Source organism: Lacerta agilis, chromosome 3, assembly GCF_009819535.1.
Source record: "Lacerta agilis isolate rLacAgi1 chromosome 3, rLacAgi1.pri, whole genome shotgun sequence".
Classification (NCBI taxonomy): domain Eukaryota; kingdom Metazoa; phylum Chordata; class Lepidosauria; order Squamata; family Lacertidae; genus Lacerta; species Lacerta agilis.
The window spans coordinates 70,641,406-70,661,148 of record NC_046314.1 but is presented as its reverse complement, the minus strand read 5'-3'; the positions used below and the strand labels follow the sequence as shown (position 1 = coordinate 70,661,148).

Here is a 19,743-nt window from a genome sequence, read left to right as displayed (position 1 = left end):
GATCTCGATATTGAGTCCTAACAGGTCACACAGTTTTCTGACTGTGCCTAAAGAAGCACAACATATCCATAGAGCAGGATTCCTAGAATGGGCCTTGGGTCGCCCCTGATTTGCCATACATGCTCAAAGAAAGCTTTGGAATTGGATCAATTGGAAGTGATCGATCCTACTTTGTTTTTAAAAAGCTGTAGAATCAGTGCTTAGAGCTCATTCAACAGAGGTTCAAGAAGAACAGTCTACAGCCACTTCTACATTTCCAATTATATAAGAGCCATCGAAATTATTTCCATTAGAAGATTAGGTGTGTGCATAAACTAGGGAAGGGTTTCAGGCCAATCATAGGAGATGCCTTTACTGGATGGGCTGGAACCAATCTCCCATAGGAACCTGCATGTTTTCCAACAAGACTTTGGAATGCCAACAAAAGACTGCTAAATATAAATCAAATGAAATGTCGTGCCACTCTGAATATGATGGGCTGGCACAGTACTGGCTGGTGGTGAGCTAATCTGACCCTGCCATTACTGTGTTTTTAGCTGTGCCCACTCCACGCTGAGCTCCTTCTGCCTTCCCACCCCCACCCCCCCGGTAAGCAAAGCAACGTGCCACATTTTGAAAATGGGAGAGAAGCTCAGCCTCGCCAGCTCCTACTGACCAAAGCTTCTGTCTCCCTTTCCCCCCACCTGCAGTATCCATTAGCAGCAAAGCAGAGGGTAAGTTGTTTTCATCCATCTTATTTCCTGCATAAAGCACTGGGAAGTCAGAGGAAGGATTAGTAGAGAAGGGATACCGGTATCTATCCTTCTCCTACACACTCTAATCTTGCAGAAAATTAATTATTAGGGAGAAGGGGGTCATAACCATCAATATGAGTCCTGCTTGCCATCATATGTCATTTTCTAGCATTCAAAAGGAATGTGTTGAAATAATTTTGGGAAACAAAGCTGTTTCGTGGCACCAAACATCCAAGCACTAAGATCTATGTTTCAGTGAGAAAATGTTGAGCTTTCCCCAAATAAAGTATTCTTCTGTTCTTAAATGGTTGCTTTTTTAAAAACACACATAAACGATTTCAAAATGCTAAGTGTAGCTTCATGCTGTACAAAGGAATATCCAATCCAGCTAAGCAGTGATGTCTATAAAAGCAGCTCCGATGTAAGAATTCCATTGTTGGATGACTGGAGACTGCACCCACACATGTACATTTAGACAGGAAGTGTCTGAAGTGGTCCCCTTTCCCAACCAGTAGTATACATAGCAACACATATTACCATCCACACCAGGCTTCCCAAACTGGTGCCCTCCAGATGTTTTAGACCACAACTCTCATCAGCCCCAGAAAGCATCTAGGTACACTATAGGTGCACCATGAATATTCCGAGTGTCCCAAAAAATATAAGGCAAATAATCATTTTCATCATGTGTGCACATAGCATATGCTGCAAGAAGAACCAGAAAAGGCCCCACCTCCCTCACACAGGCATAGAGGTGCAATGAAACAAAGCATGTACCCACCCAGCACATCATGGGGAGCATGCAAAGCATGTACATGAGGATACCGTAATGTGTCTGGTTCATATGTGGCGCATGCACTATAGTGGATTATGAGAAGTGTTTTCTGCTGCTCCAGGGAAGCGGACACAGGGCAATGGATTCAAACTACAAGAAAGAAGATTCCACCTAAACATTAGGAAGAACTTCCTGACAGTAAGAGCTGTCCGACAGTGGAATTTGCTGCCAAGGAGTGTGGTGGAGTCTCCTTCTTTGGAGGTTTTTAAGCGGAGGCTTGACAGCCATCTGTCAGGAATGCTTGGCAGGGGGTTGGACTGGATGGCCCTTGTGGTCTCTTCCAACTCTATGATTCTATGATTCTAAGTGTCTTCTACATTTAACTTTAGAAGAATCCCATCATCGCTCTCCCGCCTTCACCATCATGAGAAGTTAACCAAACTCTGATGAGTGAGACAAGATCGAGGATTCCCTGTGCTGGAGCCACAGAAGAGAGAGGCAGCGGTGGACCTTGGGGTCTCAAATCTCAGTGGTGCCCTGTGCAATGCCAAAGTTCAGCACCCCTTGCCTCTCGCCTTCCATTCTGCATCATATTTGTGGCACCCACTGTGCACACCCAAGGCTACACACCGGCTGCACTGTCCTAAATCTGCCTGTGGGAGAGGAATGATACTTGCACCTTCACCAGTCCAAAACCTGGAGAGAATCTTGTCTCTGGGTCTCCCGGCATTTAGAACTCCAAGCACCCAGCAGGCAGGAAAGGCCCCATGCCTTCACTGCCCCTCTGAGCAGGAAGGGAGCAGCAGCAATGGGTTGGCTTGCCTCTGCACCTGCTAGAACAATGGAGCTCGGGTACCATGGCAGAGAACGCCCACCCTCCTACCGCACACTTCAGTGGCTCTGTACCAGTGTGGTTCATAACTTCAAGCTGCATTTCAAAGGGGCAACAAGAGGTCACAAACAAGGTAAAGGACCCCTGGACAGTTAAGTCCAGTCAAAGGCGACTATGGGGTGCAGTGCTCATCTCGCTTTCAGGCCATTTGTCCACAGACAGCTTTCCGAGTCATGTGGCCAGCATGACTAAACCACAACTGGCACACGGAGGACCATGACAGAATCCAGAGTGCACGGAAACACCGTTTACCTTGCCTCCATAGCGGTAGCTATTTATCTACTTGCACTAGTGTGCTTTTGAACTGCTAGGTTGGCAGAAGCTGGGACAGAGCAATGGGAGCTCACCCCATCGCACAGATTCGAACCGCCAACCTTCCGATCAGCAGGCCCAAGAGGCTCGGTGGTTTAGACCACAGCGTGACCCGCCACAGCGTCCCTTAAGGTCATGTCCTAGTGATGACACATTTTTTTTGTTGGCCATCAAACCCATCCAAAAAGTGTTGACCTTGAACCTTCAAGCTCAAACCCACAAGGCTGAGCATTTCTTCAAGCTAGTGCTCTTTCCAACTGCTTGTTCCGCAACTGATTAGTAAACACTCTTATTTATATCAATTGATGTGCGCTGCATAGAACTTCTATTGTGTAACATCCTTCATTCACCACCTTTGGTTTTCTTTTTACTTGATTTTGTATCACAGCAGGCCTGGAGTGCAAGGTCACTATGTATTGTTCTCCTTTGTAAAATGCGGTTTTGTTCTCAACCAAGATGTCTCCCCTGCCCCACAGTTACTACTAAACCTCATGTTTGCTGCTATTGCCCATTCAAAGTTTGTTAGATATAACTAGCTGTAAAATACTCCGGACTATTTGGAAAGAAAGGTGTTTGGAGGTGTAAGATGATATGACTACCATAAAACAGCTAAATATTGGTTAATGACAGTGTGTGTGTGTGTGTGTGTGCGTGTGCGCACACACACACACACACACACACACACACAGAGAAAGTTAAAACTACTAAAGTAATGTAATAGTGGTATGACTGCAAGAGCCAGTAGATAATTTAGGGAGGGAATTAAGCTTGTGCTAAAAACATTATTTATTATTATTATTATTATTATTAATAATAATAATAATATTAATAATATTTTAAGCACCTCTGCTTCAGGCACATTAAGTTGAGCTTTAAAGGGAGTGTTACAGCTCGCTAGGGATAAAATGCACTTGACTTAATGTGATCTGCACTTGCAGAAGTCACACACTATAAAAGTTCTTGGAAGTGAATGGTTTCTTTTAAGGTTTTCAATTAGTAGCTTTTAATCAGCAAATCATTTCCAGGAAACAGCACGGGGGGGGGGAGAGAAACAGGACCCCTTCTGAAGAATGTCAGGTATGAGTGACCCAGCCGCTCTCACTTTCACCCCCACCAAACTTATCGCAGAGGGAACATTTACTATGCCGTAGAAATGTTCATTTGCTGAACGGCTAAGATAAATATGTCCCACTTTACTGCTTCCATAAGCTGCATGTGTGCCATAAAGTTCGACCTAAGAGCGCAACCCTCCACCTCAAATACTTCAAACAAACCAGCAGCGAGGGGCCTCGTGAGAGTATTAGCTATTGCTTAAACCTAGCTGCAAGGAAAATGTTTGAGTCTTCAATTATCATTTTGAAATCATTCAAAGTCACCAAGAACTCTGTGCTGAACTTTTCCATTGCAAGATTTGGCTAGGAAAGTGGTTATGGCTTATTTGGTTTTCCTAATGAATGGGTTCAGCTGCCCTTCATACACAGAACCCAATGTGTGGATATCTGGCCTGTGAAATGTAAACAAGGGCCACTGCTTGATCTTATTTATTTGTGTATTTACTCAAGACATTTATATCCTGCTGTTCTGCAAGCGTTAGGCAGTTCACAACAAAACCACATGAATTAAAACAAAAACCCAGTAAACACACACTATATTGCCCCCCCCCCCCGCAGATCCCTTTATCCAGGTGTACAACATGTATTACTGACCAAATGACCTCCTTGTTTTTACTTCTGGGCAGCTGCCCTTCTGCGTTTCTCCAGCAGCTGGGAATTGCTTGAAGAGGTAGACAAGAATCTGCTGGGGAGCAAGTACAGTCCTCCTCTGCTGCAGGGATGGGGAAGCTGCTATGACACTCCAGATGCTGTTGGACTACAAGTCCCATCAGTCCCAGCCAGCATGGCAAATGCTTGGGGATGATGGGAGTTGTAGTCCAGCAATCTCTGAAGGGCCACAGTTTCCCATTCCTGTTTCTGGGCTCGTTCACACTTCTGCTTGCCTAGAAATCATGGGTCCAAGCAGTTTTCCATATTCTGTTTGCCCTTCTGCTTTCCCCAGGAAAACTCGCTCTTTAGTACTGTATCGGCATAAACATCCATCTGTGGTAAACCCGATGGACATTTCATGGAATTGGAAAGGACTGTGAAAGTCATCTAGTCAAACCTCTGCAATGCAGGAATCTTTTGCCCAACATGGGGCTCGAACCCACAACCCTGCGAATAAGAATCTCATGCTGTACCAACTGAGTCACAAGTCAATCCAATTCAGCAGTAAAGATTGGGTTTTCCTGGGGGGGGGGAGTCTAAATGAGTGTAATATGGGGCAAGACTATAAATGTGTAAAATAAAAGTGAAATATAACAAAAGCACTGAGGGATACCCATTATCATATACATTAGTCACTCTTTGACAAAATAAACTCATGGTGTTTTTTATTATTATTATTTCACTATAATATACCTACACACTCTTTGGAGTGGGATAAGGATTCAGGGAAGCTTCTCCTGAAGGAAGGAACACCTGACTCATGTTCTGAGAAACTTATTGCTACGCCCCTCAATCCTGAGGCATCTGCACTTTGCTATTCCTCCAGCACTTTAATATGATTTAAGAGGTAAATGAGATCAGGTAGATCGTTCAAGATATATTTGCTTAATTCAACCCCACAAAAGCACAGGCTCTTTACATGGAGGAAAAGGAAGACATGAGTCAGGCTATGATGTACTGTACGCTTGATATCAAGTACAGCAGTATGTACACTCCTATGTACATTGACTCAGAAGCAAGTCCCACTAAATTCAATGGGATTTATCTCCATGTAGATGGGCAGAGCATTGTAGCCATAGAATGAAATTTCCTTATGACAGAGAAGCACAAGTAAAGTTGGTTCCGTTTTCTCTTTTTGGTCATGAAAGAGTAACAATGTGCAAGCAGGTAAGCTACTAAAATTGTGGCTGCTTCCATCAGACTTCACTGAGATTATATTTTAATCAAGTTCATATAACTTATCCAAGCAACAAGGCTGATGCCAGCGAGCCAAATTTAGAAATGGGGTGAGTATTTGTAAGGGGGAGAACCTCAAGAGGCACTCTCTCCCTTGAATGAATAGACTGGTCTATTTTTTTCAGTTCCATCCAGCCTATTTTGAGCTGGTCAAAAAGCCACTCCATGCATCATTTCCTGTCAAAAATGGTGTCCCACAGGAAATGATGTCATCATCTATTGCCCCCTTCCCCAAGGTAAGGCTTCTCCCTTGGAAAATGAGGGTTGGTGATAGAGGGCAGAGCAGCAGAAGGCTGGAACGCTTGGAGAAGGGGAGCAGCTTGCATTTTGTATGAATTCATGACAAGCGGGGGACTCCTCAAGGGTCCCAGACACACCATATATTTAATAGCACATGGCTTCCCCCAAAGAACCTTGGGAATCCTTACAGAGCTACTGTTCCCAGTGCTTTTAAAATACAGTCCCCCTTTTAACATACAGTCCCCATGATTCTTTGGGGAAGCCATGTACTCTAAATGTGCTTTAAATGTATAGCATTGGGCATTAGTGGTTATTGACATGAGGATGACCAAAATTTGTTCTAGTGTTTGGCCTGGACACTTGAACTTGGAAAGCATAGTCAGTTCTGGGGGCAAGTTGGAAGTGTGTCAATCATCCCTCCCTACAACACTTTTATGCTATTCGTATGAAGAAGTAACCAAGTAGTTTAAACCAATTGTAAAACCAAGGAAGGATTTCATTATAGTAAATGTTGCCCAGCAAAGGACAGCTGGGTCCCTACAAAATTCTGTTTCTGTGCCACTGCACAGCTACTGCGCAGCTAAAGAAGGAATTGGGCCTAAAACATCACTGATTTTTTTTTTTTAGAAAATGCAGCAATCAGGTGTGAGTCTATGCTCTCTTAAGTGCACCTACTTGGGAGTAAGATCGCTGGGATCCCAGAATGCTGTCACAACAGACCAATGTTTCTGCCTGCAGTCCTGGTCAAAAAGGCAACTCTTCAGACCATTTGTTGAATTCCAGGTCCAGTGAATTCAATGAAACTAGGTAAAATGTCTGGAGAGTTGGCATTTAAAGGAATGAAGCGGAGAAAATAAGGCTGAAGGGGCCATAAATAACACACTGGATGCAATCCAGAGAAAGTTAGGCATAAATTTCTTTAGTCAAAATAAATTCAGTAGGAACTGAGCTCGCTGTTAATGCTTAAGTTCTATTGATTTGAATGGAATATGTTTCAGTGTCACCAGACTTCATTGGATATTGCCCACTGGCAGTGCTCCAACTGTTCTGAAGCTCTTAGTGTTGTGTGCAGGTTTCCTTGTTCTCTTTCGTGGGCAGGGAAACACACTCTGCAAGAAATTGGGGATTCCTATACATGCCTAGAGAACTTCCTGTAATAGAATCAATCGGGACTTCAGATAGACCTCCAAACTGAAAGTGAGTCCCATTCATTTGTGTGAACTTTACTTCCAAGTAGTTCTGTACATTCACGTTTGCTGTTAGGCTGAAATTCCAAGCTCACTCAGTGGGGAGTAAACTGCATCAGAATCTCTCAGACTGGCTTCTGTTTCAAGTAAGCCTTATTTAGGATCAATGTGCAAAACTCTTAATGCAGTGGCTCACACTCTCCCTTTTCCTGAAAGCATTTAGGAGTCTAATCCGCCACTGACTGCCAGCAATCTGTAGGCTGCCAAACACAAACCACTTAAACCACCGAACTTGCATTCAGACTTGCTCAGCCCAGTCACCCTCAGCAGAACAAAACTGGATCAAGTGAAGATTTGGTAATTCAGGTATTTGGTGCATACAGCTGTAACCTGCATTGGCTTCAGTTACTTCATGTCTCCTAGGGTGTGTACACACACAGGACAAAACGTTACTCCAAATTCATTAATGGAATTAGTCAATCCAGCTAGAGCTCTTCTCAGTATCAGTCCACAGTATCTAGAATTGCCACTGTGAATAAAAGATTTCATTATGCACAGGTATTCCTACAACAATTTCTGCTTGATTGTATCAACAAATTTTTTTTGTGTGTTTGAGCTCAGTTGTACCAATTTTGTCATCTTACCTGGTCTTCAAATATGCACTCACACATTTGAAAATAAATCCTTCCTGATATGACACCCACACACTCCAACTCCAGACTAAGTTCTCAGGGATTTTTGCATTGAAACTATAGGAAGTCTCAAGCAAGACCTAGGCTACACAGTTGGCTGTTTCAGAAAGGAGGGTAAGGAGGATGGAGCCTCGACTGCACATTTTTAGTGCAATGCTGAGGACTAGAAGCTTGCCTCGCTTTAAAAAAAAAAAGCAAAAGTGGCATTTCCTCGCTTTTACTTGAGGGCTTAGAAATTTCGCCCCCGTAAAAAATGCCATCCAGATGTGTGCGTGTGTTTGTGTGTTTGTGACACACGTGTCTGTGAGGGTAGTACGGGTGGGTGGGAATCTACCTAGGTCTGGAACCTTGCTTTGCCAGGTCAAGACACCTCTTAACCCTAGCCTAGAGTACAACGAAGCCAACTTTTTGCGGCCCATCCGCGCTTGGCACAGCGCGTTCAGCAAGTGCCTTTGTGGGTGGGAAGACAATGGCAAACGGAGACGAGCGGCCTCGGGGAAGAGACGCAGGAGGGCGCTTTGCTGCCCCGGCGCGGCGACGCTGGGGAAGGAAAGAAGGAGCCGCGCCTGCCTTACCGTGAGCGCAGAGAACTTCTGAGCCGGCGCGAGGAGCGCCAGCTCCGGCAGCAGCAGCCACAGCGGCAGCAGCAGCATCCTTGGGCGCCGCTGGATCCGGCCTTCGTGGCGGTGTCCGTCTGCAAGTCCCTAGTGGGGCTCAAGCCCTCCTTTCCTGCGGAGGATCTCCCCTGGCGGGTCTTCTTCCGCGCCAATTCCCTCCTCAGGTTTGGAGAAGAGAGCGCGCACGGGAGACGAAGCCGCTCTCCGCTGCGCCCCTGGGGCTGCTGAGTTGGGGCTCCCTCTCCGCAGGCTCGCGGGTCCCGAACTCGCAGCTCGCTCCACTCCGGCTCTCCGCCTGTGGAGCGACGATCCCTTTCTCGCTGTACAGGAGCTGCCTGCTGCGGATCCCCGAATCAGATACTGTCTGCTGGTGGCCAAGCAGCTTGCTTTGCCCTCCCTCGGTGTGGAGCTGTCATCTGATGCTCGCCCGGGGAGCGAGCGAGCGAGCGAGAGCGCACAGGAGGGGGGACTTTAAATAATAGCAATTATTTAAAGGGGGGGACTTCCCTAACCCTCTCTTCTGTCGTCGTGCACCAGGCAGCAGCCTTGCCTCTAGCTCTGCAGGAATTCGGGATGGTTTGGAAGGAGGCGGCCGGAGAGATGGGGAAGGTGCAGTGTGAGCCTCCCAAAGTCTTATATACACACCCCCTCTCTGCGCTTCCCTCTGAGCCCGGCCTCCAATGCCTCCTCCCAGACCTGCAGATCCTCCGCTGATTGATTGATTAACCCTCCTGACACCAGTTTTTGCTCGCCCCCTTCGCTGAGATTCCTAGCAGATTCTTTTGGAAAGCAGAATAACCAGCAAGAGTGAGAGCGCGCGCGAGAGAGAGAAAAAAGGTGCAAACTGGACCATTTGGGGCGGTCACCAGCGTGCCGCCTGCAACCGTTTGCAAAAGGTCAGCGTGCGCAAAGAGACAAGCGTGCGTTTGCTCTAGTCCCGCTCCTGGGGGTTGTTGCAGATTGCGTTGCAAAAGAGGGCTTAAAAGGTGAGCGCCGGGCAGTTGGTGAGTTCCCTCGGCGTTGTTCGCCTTCCAGCTCTGGTGACATTTTGGGGCAGTTGCTCGGTAACTCTAGCTTTTAAGGATAAGCAAGAGGATTTGGTGCGTGCGTGTGCCTTGACGCTGAAGAGTGTCTTTTCGCTCTCTCTTTCAAACGCAGCATTGTTGGAATATTTCAGCCTTGGCCGGCCACTTGGCACAACGCTGCTGACACAAAACTGAAGGATTACAATATTTCTGAAAGTAAAGCAGACTCGAATGAATTTATCAAAGGTCGGGAAGCGCGAGAGAGAAATAAGAGTCTGGCTTGAGAATTAGCTTTGGATTAATTTGTCGAATCAAGTGCAACTAGTAAATCCTAGTATTCCAAAAACTTTGTTTTGCATCACACAGGACTCTGCCTTATACTGAAGGCATGTTCACCTTACTGCTTATTCTGCTCTTCCACTGCTAGTTTTCCAAGCTAGATTCACACTAACTTAGGTTGTGTACATATATATTTATACATACTTTATAAATGGCCTTGGTCCTGTATACCTGAAGGAGCATCTCTACCCACATCGTTCAGCCCAGACACTGAGGCCCAGCTCTGAGGGCCTTCTGGCGGTTCCCTCACTGCAAGAAGTGAGGTTACAGGGAACCAGACAGAGGGCCTTCTCAGTAGTGGCACCCGCCCTGTGGAATGCCCCACCCCATCAGATGTCAAGGAAATAAGCAACTATCCTACTTTTAAAAGACATCTGAAGGCAGCCCTATTTAGGGAAGTTTTTAATGTTTAATGCTGTATTGTGTTTTTAATATTTGATTGGGAGCCGCCCAGAGTGGCTGGGGAAACCCAGCCAGATGGGTGGGGTATAAATAATAAATTATTATTATATAAATTATTATACCTTTAAAGCACATGTGACACACATTTCCCTCCTCAAAGAATTCTGGGCACTATAGTTTGCCCCTGTAGAGCTACAATTCCCAGCAATCCATAAGAAACTACAGTGCCCAGAATTCTTTGAGGGGGGAAATGTGCTTCAAAGGTATATAGTGTATATGCAGCCAGGGCCACAAGCCTGTATGGACCCTGAAGTTTCTTGACAAATATTGCAGTTGGATGTGTTTCTTTGTCAAACCAGCTTCAATCAAACTAGAAAAATGAACATACCCTAACAGCCATTGCACATGCGCAAATTACAGCTTCACAAATAGGATGAAGTGGGGGTTGCAACAGCAGGGAAACCAAAAAGGTCCTGCAGGTTACCCCTGCCTACTATCTGGCATGAACAGCACACTGGAAACACAGCTTGAAACATAGCAGAAGCGGCGGTTGACCTTGCTACATTTTAGGTCGCTAATGTGAACATGCCCCAAATCTGACCATTGGTTCTTCTAACTCAGTGTTTTCTACACTGAGTGGACGTGGCAGTCCAGGATTTCACAGAATTGTAGAGTTGGAAGGGATCCCAAGGGACATCTAGTCCAATCCCCTGCCCTGCAATGCAGGAATCTCAACTAGACCATACATGGCAGGTGGCCATCCAACCTCTGCTTAAAAACCTCCAAGGAAGGAGAATTCCTCCATCTCTCATGGGAGTCTGTTCCACTGCTGAAGAAGCTCTTCCTTTCTTCCAACTTGAGGCCATTGGTTCGAGTCCTTCCCTCCAGAGCAAGAGAAAACAAGCTTGTTCCATCCTCCATGTGGAAGCCCTTTAGATATTTGAAGATGGCTATCATATCTTCTCTCGGTCTCCTCTTTTTCCAGGCTAAACATACCCAACTCCCTCAACTGTTCCTCATTAGGCTTGGTTTCCAGACCCTTGATCATCTTTGTCTCCTTCCTTCTGCACATGTTCTGGCTTGTCAATATCCTTCGTTCAGGTGGAATTTTCTCCCTGCCCTACCTGGAGATGTGAAGGTTTAACCCTGGACCCTCCTGCATGCAGAATATATGCTCTATCACCAAGCTGCAGTCTTTCACATAACAATGGCATTGGCATCTGTGCACCTGCTCCCTCCAAAAGAGGGAGCAGGTTGAAGCTGGGATTTGAACTTCAATTGGAGAATTCCGACATCAACATACATACCAAGTCTTGTACTGATACCTCAGTCTTCATGGCAGATACTGCATTACAGTGTCTTTTACATCTTTCCTGACCTTGAAAACAAGTAGGGGGTTTCAGCTGTTATTTGAACTTGAAACTTAGAACTGAATCCTGAATATGCATATCATATTTTATTCTGATATCAATGTGCTGGAGGGAAAGATGTTGTTACCAGCTTACAAACAATGCCAAACCGATGAGTTAAACCAAGGTCTGAATTTGCTCAGCTAGTAATAATACTTCGCATGGCCATTTACACTATTCTATGTGTGTTGATCTTAATAATCTTTGGAATAATCATATAAATAAGTCCATATTTTTATCCCCATATTTTGGATGAAGGAACTGAGGCTGAGAAGGAGCAATTTGCTTAAGGCTGGGTTTGGGAACCTCCAGATGTTGCTCCCATCATTCTTGACCATTGGTCATGCTGACTGGAACTGATGGGCCTTGAACTCCAACAACATGTGGAGGCCACAGGTGTGCACAGCCAGAGCTCTGTCCTGACCAATGGCCCACCTCTTGACAGCCCCAGATTGGACCAAGCCAAGCCTGACCAGACCTGGTACAATTGGGGCTGTCTCCTCCTAATTTGGCCAAAGTCCAGGCCACCCACATGAGTCCGATTTGATTTGGGCTTCAGTCAAATCCAGTGCAGGGCCCTAATGTTTATCATGCTGAAGTGTTCCCACGTACCATGACTTCACTCAATCTCTACTTTTAACAAAATGCTTTGGGTCTATTTCAAACTAGACATCAGGAGACACCTGCCCCCCTCCCCGTATCTCTTGCAATATTTTTTTAAAGTGAAAAGCTGTTGTGAGGTGAATTGGGCCACAGCACTTTGAGGGAAAGTCATTTTCATTCCATTTTCCTAACTTGGCTCACTTCCTTCTACCAGTGTGATTCTTTGTCATATTTGGGGAAATGCATTGGTCCTCTATTTCACATTTTAAGTCTCAGGAAGGTCTGTTCCATATCTTATTGCGCAATTTACTGGGAAGCCAATTTTGCTTGTGACTTCTTTATTTGCCCTGTGCAGCTGGTGGAAAGCAAAAGAGCCTGGATTGCATCCCATAGATGGCAGAGGTTATTACTGTGTGCCTGAGCTCCTCTGCTATCGCTACGCACCTCCGTTAGTGCAGGCAACATCCCTTCCTTCAAGATATTGCACTGTCAAAGGAGGCACCACTGGAATCTTTGCCCAGCAAGCAATGCCCTTGTTTCACCCCAGAGACAGTGACCTTGCATCTTAATTTCTTGTTGTCGTGAACTGACTAGATGTAGAGAGGTGGTGAGAGGCACCAGCTGGGGAACCCCCAAAGGATCTCCCAGGTGTCCAGAACCCCTGGCCTACCTGGTGGCATGTCACTATGTCAAGCCCAAGTCTATAGGTCAGGAAACTCAATCCAAGGTCAATCCGAGTAAGCCAAGGCTGAAGTCAGGATACAGTCCAGAGTCAATCCCAAAGCACAGTCCCATAGAGGTCCAGGAGCATCCAAGATGAGGTCCAGCAACATGGGCAGTTGAGCAGACCCAGCACCTCAGCTCTGCTTCCCTTTTGTATTTTGCATGCTGACCCTCACCTGGCCTGAGCCTACTCCAGCTGAGGAATTGCAACTTCCTCCCAGAGCCCCACCTGGCCAGCTAGGGGCTATGGGCCCTTGCCTGCCTCAGCCTCCTGGAGCGCCCTGCCCACTGATCCCTATGCCTCACAGCCTGCCATGTTTGTGGAGACAGGGGCCCCTCTGGCTCTGCTGATGGGTCCTGCTGCTCTGGTTCCTGTACACTGTCCCCCATCAACCTGTGACTACTTCCTTCCTCATCCCCAGCTTGCCCCAGTGTGCCCCAGTCCCAGCTACACCCCTCGCTGGGATCCTCTTCCTCCTTTTCCTCCTCCCTGTCATCCTGCCAATTCATGATATCAGGGAGGCTCAGAGCCAGGGGATTGGTGGTGGGATGACAATGAGTGGTGTCAGAAGTTGAAGAGGTAACAGAGCAGGAAAAGGCTGGGGCAGAGAGCAGACCAGACTCAGAGGCTGACAGGGTGCTGTCGGCAGCTACTGGCTGCCTGCCCGGTGAAGCAGAGAGATGGGGGGAAAGTGATCTTTTCCATTCCTTTTTATTATTAGAATTGCCAGGACAAAATTCCATCCACACGGTTCATTATCCAACATTGCCTCAAGTGAAGCTCCGCCTCCGCTCCTCTTTACTTCCCCATTCATCTGACTCCTCCTCTCTCCTACAGTGGCTGCTAAGTGCCACCAACCTTTGAGTACCCACAAATTTCAGTGCTAGGCGCCCATGGCCTTGGGCACCCATGGTTGTGGGGCCAAGCTGGCACTCCTGACCTAGAGGCAAGCAGCTGAAGAATGCAGGAAGTCTCCCACTTCTGTTGAGACTAGCTCCCCTCCCCCCGGTCTACCAGAACACAAAGAGGAATGAAGAGGGCAGAGCAAAGAGATAAGACGAAGGAGCCTCAGGTGGCTGGGGAAAGAGCCAAGGGAGGAAGAGCCTTCGAGAGTGGTTGGAAGCAGAGACCTTCAGTCCTTCTAACTGCCTCATTGGAGCAAGTCTTCTTGGGAAGAGCGGGCATGATCATTAGGCCTGAGCTGCTTTGGTTTTTTTGAATAAAGAGTTAACTTCATTGACACTCATTATTGCTGACCTGCTCCTGACTCCGGCTCCTGACGCTCATTGAGTTGGAGCCAACCAGGGCTGCACGTAATACTGCAAATGCATCTGCACCATAGATTTATATAAAGATATTGGGATGTATCTAACGAAATTGTACCCAGAGCAGATCTACTAAAATTAATGGATGTAAATTAGCCATGTCCATTAATTTCAATTTGGATATGAGCCATTTTGTATGTTGGGTCCATCTGTTGCCTCCACCTTCTCCTACTTCTTATCATCTTCTCAGTTACGTGACCAATATCCAGACCTTAAGCCAAACTAGGGGTGTTTTGCTGGAGTGGCATTTGACCTGTTTTGATGGATTCCATAAAGCAACCCCAGCTCAAATTAAGGTCCAGATGCAATATATCAGCAGGGTCTGCTGGTGGTGAATACCTGAAACCTATATGGCTAATCCACTCCAGCAGAAACAGTATCCTGCATTATCACATCTTTTAATTAAAAGGCACTAAAAGTAATGAAGTATTGGCAATGATTACTCTGCATACCCAAACCAAGACAGATAGTTTCATAAATGTGTGGATTATCTATATGTGTTAGGAGTGCATAAGAAAATGCAATATGACTGGAAGGTGGTTTTTCTTTTCATTTTACCACATTTCTTTTCATTATTTTTCTGACTCTGATTTTGCCTTGCGTGCCAAGCTGCTCTTAGCAACTTGACTGCACCTTCTTCCCCAATTTTTCTAAAAGAGAGAGAAATTGCTAAGGACACATCTGAGCACAGCAACAATGCGATTTATTCAGAGCAAAGGGTTAAAGCCTCTTGAAAATGAAGGTATTCCTTTTCAGCTTGGCAGGAAACTATTTGGGTTTGGAATGTTTCAAAAGGCTTCTTCCCCCCCTTTTTTATCACAGGTGCTTTTAAACCATTCCATGGCTGATTTTCAAGGTCTGGGGCCAATGGTAAACCACAGGGAACTTAATTATTTTTTTATGAATAACTGTTTTACTTACTAAACTCCCTTGAAGGTTTTATTAATGTCATCAACAACAATCCACAAATAGGCCCAAAACCTACTGAAGATAGCTTTGTTTAGAAAATAAATTTTAGATTATAGTTGCTTGTACATTTGCTTTCTTTTTCTTTTCGCACGAGGCAAGGAAGAAACTCTGCAAAAAAGGAGCTGTATTCTGCTACACATCATTGACACAATAATAGTGCATTAGTGGTGGATTTCTACTGGACCATCCACACATCGTACCGCTTTGTGAGCTGTGTTGCGGCACTTTCCAAATGTTGCTGCATTATTGCTGTCTGAAGGGGTACTCTTGCGCTATGTCACAATGAAGGCGGTTCGGAAAGAATAAACTGGAAGGTTTGTGGTATTAAAAAATACAAGAATGCAAGACTAGCCCTGCTGGATCAGGCCAATGGCCCATCCAGTCCAGCATCCTGTTCCCACAATGACCAACCAGAAGCACGTTGTGCTGGTGTATTTGGGAGGCATCCCATTTTATCCCTTACAATAACTTGAGAGATAGTGACTACTACTCAAAGTTTTGCCGACAAAGGTCCATATGGTCAAAGCTATGGTTTTCCCAGTAGTGATGTATGGAAGTGAGAACTGGACCATAAAGAATTGATGCTTCTGAATTACGGTGCTGGAGGAGACTCTTGAGAGCCCCATGGACTACAAGAAGATCAAACCTATCAATTCTGAAGGAAATCAGCCCTGAGTGCTCACTGGAAGGAAGAAGAAGAAGAAGAAGAGTTTGGATTTGATATCCCGCTTTTCACTACCTGAAGGAGTCTCAAAGCAGCTAACATTCTCCTTTCCCTTCCTCCCCCACAACAAACACTCTGTGAGGTGAGTGGGGCTGAGAGACTTCAGAGAAGTGTGACTAGCCCAAGGTCACCCAGCAGCTGCATGTGGAGGAGTGGAGACGCGAACCCAGTTCCCCAGATAACAAGTCTACCGCTCTTAACCACTACACACTGGCTCTCAAGGACAGATCCTGAAGCTGAGGCTCCAATACTTTGGCCACCTCATGAGAAGAGAAGACTCCCTGGAAAAGACCCTGATGTTGGGAAAGATGGAGGGCACAAGGAGAAGGGGACAACAGAGGATGAGATGGTTGGACAGTGTTCTTGAAGCTGCTAACATGAGTTTGACCAAACTGCGGGAGGCAGTGGAGGACAGGAGTGCCTGGCTTGCTCTGATCCATGGGGTCACGAAGAGTCAGACACGACTAAACGACTAAACAACAAATTGTGGGTGAGCAGGGCTTGATCTCAGGTCTTCCAAGTCATGAGGGACTGGGAACCCATATCACTCAAGGGGTTGTTGGACTATAATCCTCATCATCTCTGAGCACTGGCTATGCTCTCTGGTAGTGATGGAAATTGGAATCAAACAGCAACTGGAGGCAATAGGTTCCCTCTCTCTACTTTACACTCATTTGGTTCTTGCCAATGTGTCTTGTCTTGTGGCAATTCAAGGAGTCAGTAAAAGGAGCTGTAGCAGCAGAGAAGTGGGGAATAAAGAGAGGTGACAATACATCTTTCATCTTGCGACTTAATAACCAACTTAAATGCATTCCCTGGACAAAGATCTAGATCCACATCCATCAGTGGCATCATTGGTAACATTTCACAGACTTAAGCATCTGGCATAGAAGTCCATACTTGTTTCACAGTTTCACATTGTGCTTCCTGCTACTTTACATGAGTGGATCATTTCATCCTCCAGCACTATCAGTCTGGCACATGACCATTTCAATGATTAAGGAATAATAATAGTAAAGTGGATATGGCTCCAAGCTGTCATTTTTCAAACCACAACAGGACCATGACACAACGTCAAAATAATTTAGGATGGTAATGTTTTGCCACATGAGACCAAGGCCTACGTTTATTCTTCTTTTACAGTCAAGCAAATCTAGGAAGTGCTCGTGTGTTTTGGCACACACAACTGATTTCTCTCTCGCGCTTTCTCCCATTCGGTGCATTTGTGGCGAGGAGGAGGTGCCTGTGTGCTTTTCCGTGGCATACCATCAAAAAGTGTAGAAAAGGGAGGCACAGGGCAGAATTTATGGTTAACAACAAGTGGAAACAAAGTCAGGAACAATTGAATGGGGAATTGTCTGCTAAGATAAACAACCTGCCAAGATTTCCTCTCTGGCTGGGTTGATGCTAGACGAAAGGTTGGTTCTGCACAGCTAAAGAAAACCTTCCTTCCTCTTTGTGGGTTTAAATCTCTGACAGGTTATATAAACACTAATCCATAAGGCGTTTAAAACTCTTCTCCCATGGCAAGGGTTTGTGTGGGATCTGTGGATTCTATTTATTTCTTTGGAGGGTCTTGAGCAAGAAGAAGAGAGATTCTTGCTGTTAAATGTGTAAACTCAAGTTCATTTGAAGGGGCGAGATGTGTGCTATCCTAAATATTTGGCAAATGGTTGGTTTGCATGAGGCAGCCCAACTTAGGGCACTCTTAAAGGTCAGCAAAATGCCAAGTTTGTACTTTATTGTGAGATTTTCCTCACACTTTGTGTGGTTGGGGGACCATTTAGATTTTCTGCCTCAGGCACCAACAGGTCTTGAGCGATTTCTAACTCCAAAAGCACTTCCAGCCTGTTGTTCTTTTTGGGTGGGATTCAGTTACACACCACAAAATGTAGGTCACACAATCATACTTGATTGATGAAAACCCACTTTCCCCAAGATCAGACTGTTTGCAATAAGGAAAGTGATGAGAATGTGCACCAGAAAGTGTGGGATAGCATTTGCTTTGGCACAACATCATATAACCTCCCCAGCAACAAATCAGAATGGATGCACAATAAACAGATCATCTGGAAGTGCCATAAGAGATATGAGAGAATACATGTCTGCAGTGGTTTAAATGAAACCAGGCACATATTAGCCTTATTCAAGGGTTTAAAGAAAAATACATGGGGGCTTAATCTGAGGAGGGAGGCAGGTGGGGCATGGCACCCCCAATCTTCCTGAGTGTGCCATGCACACCTGCTCCTCCACACTCAATTCCAGAAGGTATGAAGAGAGCTTATATTTACATTGTGCTAAATGCTCCTACAAGCCCCCTTGTGACTGGGAAGTTTGATCAGAGTCCTGACTCTGCTCACTGGGAAGGCTGAGGGTGCAGCAGGGGCTCTCAGTATAGGTGCATCTGCTCCTCTTCCTCAGCTTAAGCCCTTGCACATGCTTCAAATGCTTGAATAGAGCTTCTGTTCTGCTCACATTTTGCTCATTACAGTTTCTCAGTCTGAACCTGTGGATACAGGCAACTCCCAATTTACACAGGGGTTACGTTCCAAGGCAGTGACACGGGCGGCGCTGTGGTCTAAACAACTGAGCCTCTTGGGCTTGCCAATCAGAAAGTCGGTGGTTTGAATCCCTGCAATGGGGAGAGTTCCCATTGCTCTGTCCCAGCTCCTGCCAACCTAGCAGTTCGAAAGCAGACCAGTGCAAGTAGACAAATAGGTACCGCTGCAGCGGGAAGGTAAACGGCGTTTCTGTGCACTCTGGCTTCCGTCACAGTGTCCCAATGCTGGCTCCCTTGGCCTGAAAAGCGAGATGAGTGCCACAACCCCATAGTTGCCTTTGACTGGACTTAACCTTTCAAGGGTCCTTTACCTTTACCTATGTTCTGAGGCATTGCATGTGTCAGTAAAATAGAGTATATTTTAAACACCAGTGGAAAAGTCTGCAAACATCCTCTAAACCTCTGGAAACTCTTGAAACCCCCCTTTTTAAAAACCAGCAGCCCTTACCAGACAGGCATGAATGGTGGCAATCATGGCTCTCAGTCTTCCTCATAGCTGGAGGACAATTTGCAAACAACAACAAACGGGGTAGACCAGTACTCTGAACTGCTTGGCTGTGAGTTAGATTCACTTACTGCCAATGGTGGTAGGGCTGATGGTGTCTTGCAGAGGAGCATGGTTGTGGGGAGCTGGTGCTTATGTTAGGTCCTGCATTGCATTTTGCAATTGATTTTTCCTATTCCCCCCCCCCAATTGATTAATTAATTCTATGCTATTCTATTTTTGAATTGCTCCCTCTGAAGCATCTCATAGCAACGTAGCGATAAAAGCAACAACAATACAAACATATGTAAAACAATTTTCCATGCCAAAACAATCTCAAATACAATACAGATGGGGTAAAACTTTCCACTGAAAAGTCTTGTTCATTTGATGGTTTTATGATGGGCATATTAATGTATGTAAATAGATAAATACTCCCCCCCCCCAATTTATTTATTAATAAACAGAAAAACCCCCAAAATAAAGAGCATAAAGAAATACTCAGAAAGTTAGAGCAGGCTGAAAGCAGCATATGGTTGAACACTATAATTAAACTTATTGTTCCAAAGCATTGCCAAAAATGCCCATTTTTCCGGCCTAACAAAAAGAAATACATTTTAAATGGAAGAGGTGGTGGTTCAAAAATGCTTTTGCTTTTCCAGTAATGTATATGCAGTTTCCCCATCACAGCCCCACATACAATGCAGGTCAGAGAGTAAACAGATTTTGGA

At 45.6% G+C, this 19,743-nt stretch overlaps 1 protein-coding gene across 2 annotated transcripts in view; it reads right to left on the bottom strand.

Moving 5' to 3' along the window:
* The window catches only part of SMOC2 (SPARC related modular calcium binding 2), a 140,885-nt gene extending 131,963 nt beyond the window's left edge, over positions 1-8,922 (bottom strand). For both annotated transcript variants that reach the window (XM_033144214.1, XM_033144215.1), the window contains exon 1: positions 8,407-8,922. In XM_033144214.1, the coding sequence (XP_033000105.1) occupies positions 8,407-8,484 (78 nt within the window). In that variant the 5' untranslated portion in view covers positions 8,485-8,922. The remainder of the gene's footprint in view (positions 1-8,406) is intronic.
* Positions 8,923-19,743: the final 10,821 nt, after the last annotated feature.